Source organism: Arvicanthis niloticus, chromosome 13 (genome assembly GCF_011762505.2).
Source record: "Arvicanthis niloticus isolate mArvNil1 chromosome 13, mArvNil1.pat.X, whole genome shotgun sequence".
NCBI lineage: Eukaryota > Metazoa > Chordata > Mammalia > Rodentia > Muridae > Arvicanthis > Arvicanthis niloticus.
The window spans coordinates 56866588-56880188 of NC_047670.1; the positions used below are offsets into that span (position 1 = coordinate 56866588).

General features: G+C 49.5%; 1 protein-coding gene and 1 long non-coding RNA gene across 2 annotated transcripts in view; one reads left to right on the plus strand and one right to left on the minus strand.

Moving 5' to 3' along the window:
- The window catches only part of Aco2 (aconitase 2), a 49323-nt gene extending 35800 nt beyond the window's left edge, over positions 1–13523 (plus strand). The window contains exons 6-19 of the mRNA XM_034516636.2: positions 2809–2967; positions 3185–3335; positions 4125–4229; positions 5095–5186; positions 6409–6514; positions 8017–8174; positions 8439–8512; positions 9028–9139; positions 10375–10497; positions 10689–10844; positions 11582–11773; positions 12179–12311; positions 12647–12768; positions 13046–13523. Coding sequence (XP_034372527.1) covers positions 2809–2967; positions 3185–3335; positions 4125–4229; positions 5095–5186; positions 6409–6514; positions 8017–8174; positions 8439–8512; positions 9028–9139; positions 10375–10497; positions 10689–10844; positions 11582–11773; positions 12179–12311; positions 12647–12768; positions 13046–13180 — 1818 coding nt within the window. The 3' untranslated portion in view covers positions 13181–13523. The remainder of the gene's footprint in view (positions 1–2808; positions 2968–3184; positions 3336–4124; positions 4230–5094; positions 5187–6408; positions 6515–8016; positions 8175–8438; positions 8513–9027; positions 9140–10374; positions 10498–10688; positions 10845–11581; positions 11774–12178; positions 12312–12646; positions 12769–13045) is intronic.
- LOC143434125 (uncharacterized) lies at positions 2852–8018 on the minus strand. Its single transcript, XR_013103381.1, has 2 exons — positions 6936–8018; positions 2852–6200 (listed from the first exon to the last, which is right to left on the minus strand). It is a non-coding gene; the product is annotated as an uncharacterized LOC143434125 (long non-coding RNA).
- Positions 13524–13601: the final 78 nt, after the last annotated feature.

A 13601-nucleotide genomic window follows, 5' to 3' on the forward strand; every position in this document is an offset into this window, starting at 1 on the left:
GTCGTTGTGAGTTTGAGGGCATCCTGGGCTACAAAGCTAAGTTCTAAAGAGCCCGACCTACACAATGTGAAACCCTTTCTCAAAAAAGATAAAAGTCAGCCGGGCAGGGAGGCACACATCTTTCATCCCAATATTGGAGGGAGCAGAGGCTGGTAGACCTTTGTGAGTTCAAAGCCAGACTGGACTACATATTAAGGCCTTAACTCCAAAAAAAAAAAAAAAATTGTTGCATGTGTGTGTTTGAGGGAGGTGCTGCTTTCCTTCTATTAAAGGGAACTGTTGAGCCTGGTACATGTCTATTAGCCATCCATCCTGTATGTATGGGATCTGTTCTGCATGTCCAAGGTGACTTTTCTCACTACCTCCATTCCAGGCCTTGAAACCTGCTTCCTTATAGAGGAGCTGAGTCAGGCTGACTGTGCTTAGGCCTGTGGCTATGCCCATCTCTGAGACCAGAGCCAAGAATGGATTACTGCATTGTTCTTTAGGACAGATCTGTCAGGGTTACATGCCACACAGTCAGTAAGGACCAGTGTCTCTCTGTAATGGGGCATAAAGGTATAAGGACCTGCCCTTGGTTAGCCTTTTGATATGGAGGGCACCCCTCCAGGTACCCCCATTCCATTTTGGGTCACAGGCCTAGGCCTCTTTGGCAGCTCTTAAGCCAAAGCGTGGGGCTCTGAGTGGCAGCTGATCACACCTGCTCTTTGCCACCTATAAGCATTCAGCATGATTCTTAAAAACATTTCCAGGAACCATGTGTTTTAGTCACTGTACTGTTGTTGTGAAGAGACAGCATGACCAAGGCAACTGTTATAAGAGAAAACATTTAAATGGGGCTGGCTTACAGCTTCAGAGGTTCAGTCCACTTTCATCATGGCAGGAAGCATGGCAGCATGCAGGCAGATGCTGCAGCAGCAGCTGAGATCTACATTCTGATCTCTGACAGAGATCAAGACTCTGGGCGTGGCCTGGGCTTCTGACATCTCAAAGCTCACCTACCTCAGTGACACTTCAGTGGGCTGCTCTAAATTATGTTCCCAGCATATGCTCAGTGCTTTTCCACTATGTCATGAACTATGTAGGCACAGGGATTGTGTCACAGAGGATAGGGCCAGGTGACTACAGAATCAGGCCTTAGTGTTTGTATGTGTTCTGTATGTAGATGGTTGAATTTCTAATGTCATGTTATAAATGTTAGTCCAGCCTAAAATACACTTTTCTGCTGGGTATAATGGTGCATGCCTGTAATTTCAGCACTTAGGAGCTGAAGGAGGAGGTTCTCAAATTCAGGACCCTGTCTCATAACAAACAGACAAAATATAATTCTCAACTCATTTACCTAGAAATATTCAGATTGGTGAGGTCATTGTCACAGCTGGTTCATTGTGATGCTAGACACCATCAACAGTCGACAATTTACACAAGGCTGAGAGCGTTATAGTCCTTAGGTCTATATTAACCTCTCCTCCTGGACAGTAACTACATAAGTGGCTACACCATGCTCACCACCATGAATTCCATGTAACTGACTCACCTTCATGACTTACTTCTTACCCTATGGATCTACAGGGATTGCTACTCCCACATCTTTGCACATGGCTGAAACAATCAAAAGGAAGGGAAATGAATAGTGGTACTGGCCGGCTCTGTCCATCTAGATGTCACAGTTTTAGGAAGGTGTCAGTCCTTCTAGCCTTCTCCATCTCCAAGGGATGAAGGCCCTCCATGCCATGCTAAGTCCATGGGTAGATGCCCCACTTCCTATGGAGACATGGGTTTCTGTGATAGCCTAGGGACCCTGTTCACGTTCAGTGTGACAGTTTGTAGGGCCTCTCATATCTCTCGTCACCCTTGTTCTTCCTAGTGTCCAGGAGTGGGCTAATTTCACCAGGCAGATCAGCAGAATCCCCAAATGAAGGATCTTCTTGCAAAATAATAAAATATTGCCTCTCCCAGCTGGATGACATGATGTCATTCAGTCATCATGGTGGTCTAGCGAGATGGCAGCTGTTAGTATAGAAGACGAAGCTGAAGCCTCAAGAGGTTAAGTGTCTTGCCCAAGACCTCACAAAAAATAGTGGGTGGTGGTTGCGGGGGCAAAAACCCAGGCACAGAGTAGGCTGGACACTTAGCCCAAAAGGACCTTCCCATGAATCTAGCACCTTGGAGGGACCTGAACTGTGGGTAGAACTGATGTGGGTTACTGCCCCTGCTTTCTTACCCAGTGTTCTAGAAAGCACCCATACAACCCTGACCTTTACAGCTAGGAGGGACTTTTGATTGAGCAGCCCTGCCAAACAGACCAAGTGATGCCTCCAGGGTATGAAGGCCTGGGGGGCAGGCTGTGTACTCAGACACTGGAGAGCTCCTGGCATCTCCATGCTTATTTAAATACTCTCTGGGGACTGAAGCCAGTTCCTGACAGAACTGTCTGCCCTGATGAGAAGCCTGGGAGGCTGACCACCTACCCTGGGCAGTTCACATCACAGGGCTGAGACTGTCAGCCGCTTTTTCCAGGCCCATCACAGGGCACATTCTTACATGCCAGTTTGTCCAATTCTTAGCGCATCCTGATACAGACTCAAGTCACACAGTAGAAACTATTAAAGCTATTCATGAGTTGGGCCACCTGGACATGTGGGTGTAGCCTAAATGAGGCTGCCCCTACACCATACTTGACATGTATACCTGGACATGGCTGGGTGGTCTGGTGTCAGTGGGGGTAGTTCTATACATCCTTTTTGGGGTCCAACTTTAATTCTGTTCCGAAGACTTCTAAGCTTAAGATCTTTGGTTATTTTTCAGATCATTCTAGAAAACTATGCATACCCTGGAGTTCTTCTGATTGGCACTGACTCCCACACCCCCAATGGTGGTGGCCTAGGAGGCATCTGCATTGGAGTAGGGGGTGCTGATGCTGTGGATGTCATGGCTGGGATCCCGTGGGAGCTGAAGTGTCCCAAGGTGAGGGGAAGAGAAAAACTTATTCTAGGCTAGCTAGAAGGGAAGCTGGTGAGAGTACATAAGGAACTGTGGGTCTGGGATGGAAGAGAGAGGCTAGACTCTCTTGTGAAGAGTAGGGCTGAAGAATACAAGGGAATATAAGCTCCACTATGTGACTCCTCCCTGGGACATGCTGGGTGGTGTATAGTGCCTGTACTTGTCTAGCCCACTGTTTCAGGTGATTGGTGTGAAGCTGACAGGCTCCCTCTCTGGTTGGACCTCACCCAAAGATGTGATCCTGAAAGTGGCAGGCATCCTCACGGTGAAAGGGGGCACAGGGGCTATTGTGGAATACCATGGACCAGGTGTCGACTCCATCTCCTGCACTGGTGAGGATGGCAGCCCCATAGTGTCTACCTCTGGGCTGCAGCTCATGGATCTGAAGCAGTAGTTAAAGTGATCTTCCCTTGAGACTGTCCAAACAGTGTGGGCTGAGATAGATACGCAGAGGTGGGGGTCAGGCTAGAAATGACCTGTGATCTAATGGAACAACTGAGAACTGGTGTAGAATCCCAGCACTAGGGAGGCAGAGGCAGGCAGATCTGATCAAGGCCACAGAGAAACAGTGAGTTCCAGGACAGCCAGGGCTACACAGAGAAACCCTGTCTCAAAACCAAACACCTCCTGAGTTCAAGCAGCCCTCATACCTGTACTTCCTAAGAGCTAGGGCTGCAGGCATATGTTTTGTACCCACCTTATTTCACTCTTGTTCAAACTTCAAAAATTATTTACATAGTACCCTGGTGTGACTGAGGGGGGCAGAATTCCAGGCAGACAGACGGAGACCTAAATCGAGTGCTAGCATTTATTTCTTTAGAATGATCTTGAACCGCTCTAAGCAGTGGCTGGCCATGTCCACGTTCAGTACACAGAGCTGTCCGTGTGCTCTGCTGAGTAGGACAGCTAGACTTTGAGTTAGAATTCTGCTTGTGAAGGCTGACATCCCTTCACTGGCCATGGGCTTTGAGGATGGGTACCTGTTGGTGCTAGGTGGCCTTCTAGGCAGGAAGGAGGTGATGCAGCTCATTGTATGAAGAGCTATGTGGCCACCCGGCAGGTACTAGGGCCCACACCTAGCTGCCTAGTAGCCTCATGTTTTGGACTCTGTCTCTCCACAGGCATGGCAACAATCTGCAACATGGGTGCAGAAATTGGGGCCACTACATCAGTGTTCCCATACAACCACAGGATGAAAAAGTACCTGAGCAAGACAGGCCGAGCAGGTGAGCTCATGGGAGCAGGGTGAGCACACAGCCATGCTGTACTCCTGTCCTGAAGACATGAATACTTAGCCTGTATCCCTAGGCTGGCTCCCATGCAGAGGCCCAGAAGTCCCTGCAGGTAGATGACAAACTAGGTGTGTGTGACTGCTTCCTAATTATGTCTTCAGCCTCTGAAAGGTCTGGCATCCAAATTATCCCTGCTACAGGTTATCCATTTGAGTTTCACGGGAAAAGCTGGCTAAATCTGGTCTTCTCTTGCCTAGTCTCCAATGTCCCCTACAGGTAGCTCTGGAAGTGACATGGGTCTCCTGTATAACTGTTTTCTGATTGTAGGTACTACAGGTTAGAAGCCCTGGGAAGCTGAGAGCCTTCTGAGTCCTACCTGGACTACCCTTATCTCTTTTTATCCAGTAACTTCTTAAAAATTCTGCTCCTTACCAGTGAATGGTGGCACACACCTTTAAATCTAGCTCTGGGGAGGCAAAGGCAGTAGTATCTCTGAGTTCAAGGCCAGCCTGGTCTACAGAGTGAGTTGCAGGGCAGTCAGGGCTACAGAGAAACTCTGTATTGGGGGAAATTGTTTTGATTCTCACACACTGTGTGGTAGAGTGTGCTTGTAATCCCAGTACTTTTTCCATATCCTGTGTGTCTCTCACGTCTTCTCCTTCTTGGCTCACTGACAGCCTCTTCAAGAGGCTCAGCTCTTTGTGGGCAGGGGCAGCATCCCATGCTGTTGGATTTGTCCCTCTGTTGACTTAGTTACTGCCTGGAACCTGCCATTTGGTAAGTGGTAGGTATCTGGCTCAGGTGTACAAATAAAGTCTTAAAACCAGTTTGTTTCATTCTCTTTCCTTGTGGATTCCAGACATTGCCAACCTAGCAGAAGAATTCAAGGATCACTTAGTGCCTGACCCTGGCTGCCAGTATGACCAAGTGATTGAAATTAACCTCAATGAGGTAAGTGGAGAAGTATGGTTTGGGGGACTGCTGAGGGTGGGGCTTTTATTTTTGGCACTGGGTGGGGGTGGAGGTGGGGCGGGGCAGGTCTTGCCAACACATCCAGCAGGGCAGTTGGCCCTTGGTTCCTAGGCCTAAATCAGGCAGGAATGGGAGACAGAAGTACATGGCATTCAGCCATGGAGAAAGCACTTCTGACATGAGTGTCCATTTGCTGCTCCCCAACCTTATTAGAGGCCAAGATCTTGCCCTGGGGGCTCACTTTGCTTTGAGTTCTTAGGACAAGCTGCAATGAGTTGGCATCCTGACGCCTGCAGAACAGGTGTTCAGAGAGCCAAGACAGGGCTCTAGGGCAACAGAAGCCAGGCTGTCGAGTGCCAGCCTTGGCTCTGTGGATCTGTGCAAGTTGATGCCCTCTGTAGGCCTCACTGCACCAAGTGTGGAAGCTAAGGTGGGTGTGAGGGAAACGGGTTAAGTCATGTAGTAACAGTCTGGTTGGTGTGTTGGTGTTTGTCTGCTCTGCACATCATGTTTGTTAGTCACTCCTCAGAAAAAAGCATATGGCATGATCTGTCTGTCAGAAGATTCCAGTAGGAACATTTTTGGTCTGTCCCAACCCTTGGTAATACAGTTGAACTCTAGGCAAGCACACCTGTGTCCCCAGCCCTCTTTTTTGTTGTCATTGTTTTGTTTTTGTTGTTTATTTTTGGTTGTTGTTTTGAGACAGAGTTTCTCTGTGTAGCGCCCAGCTATCTCTTCTTTATAAAAAGGTCTCACTAAGTTCCTCATGCTCTCCGTGAACTAACTTTGTTAACTAACCCAGGTAGACTTTACCTTGCAGTCCTCCTGCCTCAGCCTCTCAAGTAGCTAGAATTCAGTCCTCACCATCAGGCCCAGTGTAGTTTCAGAGATGATAGACTCGTGAGGCAGATGGCTCCGATTGTTTCTGTACCTCTGTCATCTTCTTGTGACCTGAAGTAGGCCCATCACGCTAACCTTCAGTTCCTGTGCGTACTGTGTGGAGATGAGACAGTCTGATAAGGCTGGGGGGCTCCCCAAGTGCTGTGTGCAACTCCAACCTATTGCCCACTTGTCTCCCATGACAAAGTTTGAGCCCTGAGGACTGAAGCCAGTTCCTTCTATAGAAATGGGAGAATCTGTGAAGAACGTCCATCTCTACCCTACTACTTTGTCTCTCTGCTCCTTGACCCTGTCTTTTCAGCTAAAGCCACATATCAATGGACCCTTTACCCCTGACTTGGCTCACCCAGTGGCAGACGTGGGCACTGTGGCAGAGAAGGAAGGCTGGCCTCTGGACATCAGAGTAGGTGAGTACCTTCCACTTTATCAGGTTAATAGGTATCTGGGGACAGTCACTTTCATGGCACTTCTTGGGGCAGCAGGCACTCTGTAGGAGGTCTCATTATTCAGACATTACCTGTGCTTGGATAGCACGCTTACTGTACTTGACAAGAAGAAGAGTTTTAAATACCTCTGACTCCTAACCAGAAATAGTCTCTAAGAACGTTACTGTGTCACTGTATACATGAACATGCGCGTCTCTGCTGTCTGCACAGTCACACATGCAGACGCTGGCGCACTGCTACTGTAGCTCAGCCTGAGCACTCAGTTTCTGTGGCCTGCACTCAGAGGGAGGGCCTGGTGTGAGCCCAGGCTCTGCTGCTTCATAGCTGCCTCCAAACACAAAGCAGAAAGGAGAAGCAGCTCACTGTCCATCAGAAGACTCACACTGTCACAAAGCAGAAAGGAGAAGCAGCTCACTGTCCATCAGAAGACTCACACTGTCACACTGTCGCTGACTCAACAATGTTACTGTTGAGAAGACAGGGTGCTCAGAGTCGCCAGAGAGAGCACGGCATGGTCCGCTACCCTTGGGTTCTGGATAAACAAAAGGAAATCATTTTCAGTATAAATATGCATGTGCCTCCTGCCAATACATGTTCTCTCTCTCTCTCTCTCTCTCTCTCTCTCTCTCTCTCTCTCTCTCTCTCTCTTTTGTTGTTTTGGTTTTTTTTGTTTTGTTTTGGTTTTTTGAGACAGGGTTTCTCTGTGTAGCCCTGGCTGTCCTGGCACTCACTCTGTAGACCAGGCTGGCCTCAAACTCAGAAATCCGCCTGCCTCTGCCTCCCAAGTGCTGGGATTAAAGGCATGCGCCACCACCCGCCCGGCGCTTAAAAGATCTTTTGTTGCTCTGATTAAGAAGCAAGCACAAAGCTGGACAGTGGTGATGCCTACCTTTAATGCCAGCACTTGGGAGAAAGAGGCAACTTGGAGGCCAGCCTGTCTACAGAGCAAGTTCTAGGACAGCCAGGGCTACTCAAAGAAACCCTACTCAAAAAATTAATTAATTAAAAATTTAAAAAAGCAAGCAGAAAGCAGAAAAATCTTAGAAAATTAGCCTATCAGTTTCCATTAAGCAATAATCACTGTGAATGTGTTAGTATTAGCCTTAAAGTAGGGTACATGCTAGCATTCAGATGGGTGAGGCAGGAAGATCAGGTGTTCAAGGTCAACCTGTGCTATGGGAAACCCTGTCTCAAAAAAAGTAAAGCCTTTTGGGTTTTATGTGTACTTATACATTTGAATAAAATTTGTGTGAAAATGGATACAGCATGACCTATGTTGAGTGTCATGGTCAGTGACTATGAATGACTGGGTTATGAGTAGCCTTTATGCTGATATTTAGGTCACTTCCAACATGTCTGTTAGAAATCATTTCTGTGCCAGATCAGTTAGTGATCTCTTTGTCCCAGGTCAGATGGAGACTTCTGGTTACTATCTCCTGACCTTTGACCCTATCATATACCAGGTTTGATTGGCAGTTGCACCAATTCAAGCTACGAGGACATGGGACGATCAGCAGCTGTGGCCAAGCAGGCACTGGCCCACGGACTCAAGTGCAAGTCCCAGTTCACCATCACCCCAGGCTCTGAGCAGATCCGAGCCACTATTGAGCGGGATGGCTATGTGAGTGTTTGCTTGCCCCTGCCCCTGCCCCCTGCCTCCTGCCTCCTGCCCCCTGCCCCCTGCCCCCTGCCCCCTGCCCCCTGCCTCCTGCCCTCCGCCCTCCTACCAGGCCTGCTGGTTTGTGCTTCAGGATGGAACAAGCTACCATCTGTTGGGCTAAGGCAATGCAGGCACGGCCTTTCATCCTCTAGGCTGCTGCCTTACCCATTGTTATCAGTGTTGTACCTGGCCCTGACAGTTTTCTGTCCTCTTTATCCTTTGTAGGCACAGATCCTAAGGGATGTGGGTGGAATTGTTTTGGCCAATGCCTGTGGCCCTTGCATCGGCCAGTGGGACAGGTAAGTAGTGCATCCTAAGAGAGTAGCCTCTAGCTCCTTGGATCAAAAGTAAATAGTGGAGAGAAGACTCTAGCCTAAGGCTTCTGGTTCCAGCCCTGCTACACATTAGAAGTCCTTGTTAGACATGGATGGGCACTCAGAAAAGCCCTACAGAAGCCCTGAGTGACCAGAGACTGAGCCCTGGCTGGCAAGAAGCCAAGAAGGCTACATCCTAGAGGGCAAGCTGATGGCTCTGATGGAGCCTTTTAAGAGCAGGCAGCTGCCTAAGTGAAGAGACTCAGGCCTCCATCTGGCCTGTGCCTCTCTTCTTCATACTCTCGGATGAGACCTGGGGAGCTTGAGGTTGTGCCCTGTGCATGCAGTGTGCTTGAGTCCCTCGGAGGACACAGCATTTTCAGAGCCTTGCCATTCCCATCATGAGTTAGGCATGTTCCATAAGAAACCAGACAAACTGGCTTCTGGACAGCCCATGTGCCAAGGCTAGGTGTCTCTAATCCTATCCCCTGTCCTGGCAGGAAGGACATCAAGAAGGGAGAGAAGAATACAATCGTCACCTCCTACAACAGGAACTTCACAGGCCGTAACGATGCAAACCCTGAGACCCATGCCTTTGTCACATCCCCAGAGGTGAGACTGCCTGGCCAGGTATTAGTCTGACTGCTTTGGGGGTCCTGTTCCTGGTGCGTCAGAGGAAAGGGTTGGGAGATGGCTGCTTAAGGTTGGCATTATACAAAGTCCCAGAGAGTAGAAAAGAACAAATTAGCCTCTCCTGTCAGTCCCTACCCATCAATGGACACTCCTAACTTGAGTTATCCAAGGGGAAGCCAAGAGACACGGCCTTGTCGGCCATCAAACATCACATTGACTTGGTAATTCCTGCTGGTCTCCCTCAGCTCGAGGTATTTAGCACAGTTAGTAGATGTGAGTATGGACTATGGACTCTCACTGCCTGAGACAGGCCTTTGCTCTCCTAAGCTTGGTCACTTATTCATCTTCTAGGGTCATGTGAGAAGGGTGTGAAGAAGTGCTTGCTTAGGGCTCTTTACCCCTCGGATCTCATTTCCTGTCCCTTTCTTTGTGAGTGACTGAACCACAGGCGTGTCTCCAGCTTTAGTTGCTGAGTTCAGTAAAAATGCGCCTTTGCTATTAATTACGACAGGCATTGAGTCAGCTGACACATCTTAGGCACTGAAGGGTGTTCCACCTTGACTTCACTAGCACGAGTCAGTCTCACTGCTCCGTGAGGAAGCGGTTTTTCCCAGACACCTGCAAGAACAGGAAAGTGTTACAGTAGTGCTGGTCTAGCCTAGGGCACACAATGAGTTCAGGCCCTGGCAGCTATTTTAGAAACCCCTGGGCATGAGTACTCTGCAGGCCTGGTGGCTCATGGTCCCAGAGGTAGCCCTGCAGCTCTGGCCTCAAGTGAGGGGCCTGGAGAGACGGAGATGGTTCAGTTGGTGAAGTACTTGCTGCATATGTATGAGGATCTGAGTTTGACTTCCCAACATTCACATTAAACAAAAACAAAAAACCTTACAGCTTGTCAGCCAGCCAAAGACAGAGCTCCAGGTTCATTATGAGACCTTGGAAGGTCAGCGAGATGACCCAGCAGACAAAAGTGTTTACCACACATGACTTAAGACCTGAGTTCAGTACCCAGAACCTCTTACATAGAGGTAGGAAGAGAAAATTAACTACACAGTTGTTTTCTGACCCAACATGTCCACTTTATGTGTATGCACACACATGCATCATATGCACATTCACACAGAACAGCAGTAAAAATAATTTTAAAAGAGGTGCCTTGGTAGATAGATGTAGGTGATTGGTGCTAACCAGCAAACTGGCCTCCTCCATTTCAGATTGTCACAGCCCTGGCCATTGCGGGGACCCTTAAGTTCAACCCAGAAACTGACTTCTTGACAGGCAAGGACGGCAAGAAGTTCAAGCTGGAGGCCCCAGATGCAGATGAACTCCCCCGATCGGTGAGCAGATGCTGGTGTTTGTTTATGGCAGCCAGCCATAGACCTGCCTTGGCCCACTTGCCTGGGCTCATGTGACGTGGGCTGACACTGTTACTAAGAAAGAATGAAGTTTGGAACACAGAAAAGCTTGCAATCTACCAGACATGTGGGGACTAAGAATTCAGTGCCCAATGTCTCCACCCCTTCTGTAGGACTTTGATCCAGGGCAGGACACGTACCAGCACCCCCCTAAGGACAGCAGTGGCCAGCGGGTGGATGTGAGCCCTACCAGCCAGCGCCTGCAGCTCCTGGAGCCTTTCGACAAGTGGGATGGCAAAGACCTAGAGGACCTGCAAATCCTCATCAAGGTTGGCACAGCCATCCCATCCCCAAGCATTGGTTGTGGCTGGGGAACCCAAGGGAACAGAAAGGGAGGGTTTCAAGAAGGGAATGATCACAGGAGTTTGGTGGCTCCCCCTTCTACATGACTCTGGGCTGGGGCACAGCCTGATCTAGCCAGTTACTGTCAGGCCTCAGCCACCTAGTGTGAATATATCACATGTGACTCAGCTCAGCTCTGGATTGACAACAGACAGCACTCCTATTATTGGGACATTACCAGATAGGGACTGTTTGGGAGCTCGTCCTTTCTAGTGTGGTCAAAGGCCTCAGACTCATGTCAGACAATAATTTATGGGCTTACTAAGCAGTGTTCAGGCATGCCTGTGACACAGCCAGTATTTAGCTCATGTGAGCCAGGACCCAGACATGACTCCTAGCTTCTATGTCTGGCTTGGAGTCGCTGATCTTCCACCCTTGACAGCTTAGCTGAATAAGCAAACAGCTGCATCTGTCTTCCACATCTAACCTGTCTCATGAGAGTGTCCTGTCACAGGGACAGTGTAGCTGGGGCTTTTGAGAGGGTGGGTGATAGCCTTGCCTAAACCAGGTGGCACAGGAACACCAGGACTGCACTACAGGGCCAAGGCTGGACGTATCCCTAGTTGCCCCTCCTTGTTCTGCTCACTGCTGCCTGTCTCTGCAAGGCTTCTTCCTTTATACATTGCTCGCTGCCCCAACCTGGACTCTCTGTTCACCACCCAAGGTCAAAGGCAAGTGTACCACAGACCACATTTCTGCGGCTGGTCCCTGGCTCAAGTTCCGTGGGCACCTGGATAACATCTCTAATAACCTGCTCATCGGTGCCATCAACATTGAAAACGGCAAAGCCAACTCTGTGCGCAATGCTGTCACCCAGGAGTTTGGCCCGGTACCTGACACTGCTCGATACTACAAGGTAGGCCAGCACTGATTCACACCTTTAATACCATACCAGTACTTGGGAGGCAGAAGCTGGTGGATTTCTTGAGTTCGAGGCTAGACTAATCTATAGAGCGAGTTCCAACCTGGGCTTAGTCTCTCAATACTTGGTCTGTGTGAGTCCTCCTGTGGCTCTTCTCTGAGCTTCGATTTCCAACTGACTCCTAAAGCAATTCTGTAAGGTTTCCTCTAACCTTCCTAGGTCTGGAGCCAAAACACCCGCTGAGACTCCTGACTCCTTGGCAGGGTTCTCCTGGGTGCTGGGATAACAGTTTCCTCTAGTCATGCCCCCTCTAGTTTGTTTCTCATATGTACCCCACACCACCCAAGCTCTCAGGCAGCACCCTCCACTGCCTCACTACTTATCCCTGTTGCCTGACAGAAACATGGCATCAGGTGGGTGGTGATTGGAGATGAGAACTATGGTGAAGGCTCAAGCAGGGAGCACGCAGCACTGGAGCCTCGACACCTGGGGGGCCGGGCCATCATCACCAAGAGCTTCGCCAGGATCCACGGTGAGTCAGTCAGCCCCACCTGCTGTGCCACTGGCTGACTTGGAGTAGGCCACATTCCACATAGCCTGTCCCGTTTACCCAAGGCCAAGTTGGCATTGCCCAAGTCTGATATCCATGGCTTCCCATCAGCAAGCTTGTCAGTTGAAATCTGACAATGCTAATAACCCCATAGAAAAGGGGTCACTGGTACCCAGCAGGCTTGGGTGCTGCAGCTACTGCCTGCTTGCCCTGCAGTAGTAGGACTGGGGTTGCGGACTGTTTTAGAGAAGAGTGCTCCCGGGGCTAAGGAGCCTTGAGTAGAGGAGCCACACTGCAACTTGATGTTTGTCTAACAGAAACCAATCTGAAGAAGCAGGGCTTGCTGCCCCTCACCTTCGCTGACCCCTCTGACTACAACAAGATTCATCCAGTGGACAAGCTGACCATTCAAGGCCTGAAGGACTTTGCCCCTGGCAAGGTCAGGAGGCTAAAGGGAGGGAGACAAACCAGGGATTTCTTGGGTGGGTGGGGCTGGGCAGTCACCTTGTTTCCTGTCCTGCTGCACCCATTTGTACTTAGAGCTCTTGTGAATCTGTGTTCCAGCTGAAAAAGCCAACCCAGACATTAGCCCTGGCCTGGCACTTAGTACCCGACAGCTTGCCTGATACAACCTTGGGTCTTAAGAGCCCCCGGTGAGGATTGTGTTCCTGGGAGCACCATCCACTCCCCAACCCACACCCAGTTTTCTATTGCAGCCTCTGAACTGCATCATCAAGCACCCCAACGGGACCCAGGAGACCATCCTCCTGAACCACACTTTCAACGAGACGCAGATTGAGTGGTTCCGTGCAGGCAGTGCCCTCAACAGGATGAAGGAGCTGCAGCAGTGAGGAGCCAGGCTGGCTGTCCTGTCCCATGCTGACCCTGTGGGGTGTCACAGTACAGGTCCATGTGCATCATCAGAGCCTCATCTGGTCTGTCCAGCATGACCACCTGCTCTCAGATGACCAGACCTGCTTCTTGCCCTATCCTCAGCCCACCGAGTGAACCACCATGGAGGGCAGCCTGCCTTCCTGTTCATTTTGGTTTGTCTTTGAGCAACCCATGCAACTGTATTTATTTTTGATGACAGCACTCCCTCTACAGAAGTTTTTATTCTGCCTGATCATTTCACTGGTGGCTGAAGGATTTTAGAGAAACTTGTTCTTATAAGAAAAAAAAAATCCAAATCTATTGAATGTTGTGAGAATGGTTGGTGTCTACTATTATCAGCTTGGGCTGATGGAGGGTTTCAAGCCAAGGCTTCATCAT